Source organism: Triticum aestivum, chromosome 7D (genome assembly GCF_018294505.1).
Source record: "Triticum aestivum cultivar Chinese Spring chromosome 7D, IWGSC CS RefSeq v2.1, whole genome shotgun sequence".
Classification (NCBI taxonomy): domain Eukaryota; kingdom Viridiplantae; phylum Streptophyta; class Magnoliopsida; order Poales; family Poaceae; genus Triticum; species Triticum aestivum.
The window spans coordinates 621954564-621958185 of NC_057814.1; the positions used below are offsets into that span (position 1 = coordinate 621954564).

General features: G+C 51.4%; 1 protein-coding gene across 1 annotated transcript; it reads right to left on the reverse strand.

Moving 5' to 3' along the window:
• Positions 1-256: 256 nt before the first annotated feature.
• On the reverse strand, positions 257-2308 carry LOC123167928 (GDSL esterase/lipase At3g09930). The gene is made up of 5 exons (XM_044585786.1): positions 2150-2308; positions 1694-1930; positions 1137-1426; positions 786-1062; positions 257-688 (listed from the first exon to the last, which is right to left on the reverse strand). The coding sequence occupies exons 1-5, from the start codon at positions 2202-2204 to the stop codon at positions 444-446; spliced, it is 1104 nt and encodes a 367-aa protein (XP_044441721.1). The 5' UTR covers positions 2205-2308; the 3' UTR covers positions 257-443.
• Between the last annotated feature and the right edge of the window lie 1314 nt (positions 2309-3622).

Here is a 3622-nt window from a genome sequence, read left to right on the forward strand (position 1 = left end):
GGGACGGCCATCAGTGACCTACCGCACCGCACGGGGTCGTTCGAGAATAGTAGCGTAAGGGTGTTGGTTGCTGCCGATCTCCCTTGTGTGCACCACGCACAGTCTTTGAGACTGATAATTTCTGGGACCACGCGCGGTTCTAAGTCATCCAGGCAAGATGCATCATATGCATGCGACTGATTAGAGTAATCATACGCATGCACGCTATATCTCACTCAAATATACGACCAAATTTTCAATCTCAACAAATAGGGGATAAATCAATAAGCAAATTAGCGCCCGTTCATGTTTAATCTATAATATTCATGAGTACTGTACTAGACTAAAACTCCATCAAAACACAAGTAGAAAAAACTCACAACCTTCTTCCTAAACTCGCATGCTATTTATAAAAGCTAACCTAAAAGATATTGCGCCAACTAACTGGCCATCAAGCCGATGCATCATGCAATGTAGTCCTCATCGAGAAACTCCATCAAAGGTTGTTGCAGCGCCATCATTACAGCCTCCCACCCAGCATGTGTAGGGTGTGTCTGGTCCCAGTAGAATGTCTTGTCAGGATTTTCACATAGGTCGTACAGGCGCTTCCCTGAATGGCTACGCTCTCCACAGAACCCTCCCTCATCCGTACTCTCGCAGCACGGAGACAGCTTGCCCTTGAAATCCTTGGACTGATCCGACCCTCCACCTGCATGCACAAAATATATATGCATGGTTAGATAATCGCATTCGTACATTAGGAACCAGATTTGGCCTACAACATCAATGCGGATATGTGTGTTTACCAGGGGCGTGATTGACGATGTCAGTGAAGGCGGTGTAGAGGTCCAGAATGTGAACGTTATCCCTTTCGTCGAGCATTTGCTTTAGATACTTGTTGTGCACGGACGCGCCATAATTGCCGAGAAGGTCGCATGTGGTGTAGTTGTTCGAACTAGTATGCAAAGGTGTGCAACCAATGGGATGCAAATTGTTTACTAGCACTTTTCTCACACCAAGCATCTGCAGTTGTGCCACATTATCTAGGATCTCAGTCGCCACGTTTCCGATGTAAGTATCGAGCTGCATGATGGACAAGTAAATTAGGAAGGTTGACGAGTTGACTTGTATGTGTGAGCATGCTAGGTACTACTTACATCATCGAAGCTTGTGTAGAAGCCAGTCTCAAAGTCAGAGTCGCTCATGTAGTCATTGCCGGAGATGGCGATGAGCGCGACAGAGTGGTGAAGCTGATGCGTAGAGATGACCCCGTCGTTAACTAGCCTCTTGAAAGCTTGGACCTGTGCGGCGAGGGTCGGCACCTTCTTCGTCTTCACCTTGAAGACACCAGCACCGCCAAAAGCAAAGGTCATGCCAGATGAGTCACAAGATTGATCGGATGTGAGCTCGTACGCTGGAGGGGCTTCACTGAGGCCCAACATCCTTGCTGCAAGGAGAAGGCAGTAGATAGGAACGATTATTTTGTAGGGTGTGGCTAGGTCTCAGTCGACTGAGACTTCGCGAAGTCTCAGTCAAGTGACATAGTGTATAGAAGGAAAAGAAAAAAATGAAAAAAAAAACTTTGCACGAATCTCTATGCAAGATCAACGGAATATAACATTGCGAAGTCTCAGTCGACTGAGATTTAGTAGTACCGTATTTTGTATGCATGCACCTAGATGTATATACTCGAATAACATAAGAGTGCACGTACCGATAAAATCTGATTGCATCCTGTAGTTGGAGAAGCGTCCGGCCAAAACAGGAGACGTAGAATAATGAGTGTTGAGGTAGGAGCCGTATGGGTAGCTCCATTGACGCGATGTCTTTTCACCAATGTTGTTCGGAACATTGCCGTTGTCGACAAAGTCGTCGCCAAAGACAAACATGCTCGACCATTGGTTCTTCGACCGCTGTGAAGAAGGTGTGCCTCGGGCCTCCACACGAGCAGCTGCGGCATAGATAGATCATGTCAGTACGTGCGTGCGTGAAGAACATGAAGAACCGGGAAAGATTGAACTTGAAGTGATCGCTAGCAACAGATATGATCTACTAAAAGGAAGACATGGTGGCACGCTAGCAACAAACATCCAAAAGGAAGACATGGTGGCACGCTAGCAACAAACATCCAAAAGGAAGACATGGTAGCAAGTAGTATGTCCGTGCATACCAGCAAAGACGACGACGAGGAGAAGAAGACAAGCAACAGCCGTCGGAAGCTTCATGGTGGCGAAGACAGCGAGGGCAGCGCCGTCCGGCGCCCGGCGAGGAAGGAGTTGATGGAGAGGGAGGGAGATGGGGATGGGGATGGGATCTTGGTGTGGGCGTAGGGCTATATTTATAGGAGGAAGAATGCACGTGTACCTTAGTGTCCTGCTCCTGTTAACTTCGATTCAACTTCTTACCTCGGACGATCAACTTGGAGGGGAAGGCGCTGGAGCATGTCTATCACCAACCTAATCTCCTTGACGTTCCATGCAATCTCACGATTCTCTTCCCCTCTGTTGAGACCCTGTTTGTTTCAAGGAACTTATTGGTTTAGGGACTTAAAAAAGTCCCTATAAGTCCCATCTAAACCAAACAGGAAGGACTTATAGGGACTTATTGGGGTCATTTGGGACTTATTAAAAAAGACTCTCAGGGAGGAACTTATTGGGACTTATCGATCTGGACCGCACCCCCCGCATCGCCCCGCACGGCATCGCCCCGCACGAAGCCCCGCCCCGCTCGTTCCCCTCCTCGCCTCGCTCGTTCCCTGCCCTCGCCCCAATCGCCGCCGCCGCCCTACGCCCGCAATCGCCGCCGCCATGGCCGATGAGGAGGACGAGATCCCCTTCTTCTCTCAATTCCCCTCGTCTCAACAGATTTCTGAAGGCTCATCCGCCGGTGCAAATCTCGAGAGGGGAATGGGTTTCTTGGATCTCAACAGCAACGTCGACGGCTTCCCGGAGTTGGGCTCGTACCAGCAACTCCTCTTCAACCAGTCGGCCGGTCATGGCCTTCCTTCGGTTGGAGTGTTGGGAATCGTAGCATAATTTTAAAATTTTCCTACGTTCACCAAGATGCATCTATGGAGTATACTAGCAACGAGGGGAAGGGAGTGCATCTACATACCCTTGTAGATCGTGAGCGGAAGCGTTCCAATGAACGTGGATGACGGAGTCGTACTCGCCGTGATCCAAATCACCGATGACCGAGTGCCGAACGGACGGCACCTCCGCGTTCAACACACGTACGGTGCAGCGACGTCTCCTCCTTCTTGATCCAGCAAGGGGGAAGGAGAGGTTGATGGAGATCCAGCAGCACGACGGCGTGGTGGTGGATGTAGCGGGTCTCAGGCAGGGCTACGCCGAGCTTCTGCGAGACAGAGAGGTGTAACAGGGGAGGAGGGAGGCGCCCAAGGCTGTTGTGTTGCTGCCCTCCCTCCCCCCCCCCCCTTTATATAGGCCCCTGGGGGGGCGCCGGCCCCAAGAGATGGGATCTCAAGGGGGGCGGCGGCCACAAGGGGGGAAGGGGTTGCCTTGCCCCCCAAGGCAAGGGGGAACTCCCCCCCCCCCTAGGGTTCCCAACCCTAGGCGCAGGGGGGGAGGCCCAAGGGGGGCGCCCCAGCCCACTAGGGGCTGGTTCCCTTCCACTTTCAGCC

Excerpts from the sequence above, each read along its gene's own strand:
- LOC123167928 (XM_044585786.1), bottom strand. The coding sequence starts at position 2,204 with ATGAAGCTTCCGACGGCTGTTGCTTGTCTTCTTCTCCTCGTCGTCGTC. Across the intron at positions 1,931-2,149 it reads CCTCGTCGTCGTCTTTGCTG|CTGCTCGTGTGGAGGCCCGA; the intron begins GTATGCACGGAC and ends TCTATGCCGCAG. Across the intron at positions 1,427-1,693 it reads GATGCAATCAGATTTTATCG|CAAGGATGTTGGGCCTCAGT; the intron begins GTACGTGCACTC and ends TTCTCCTTGCAG.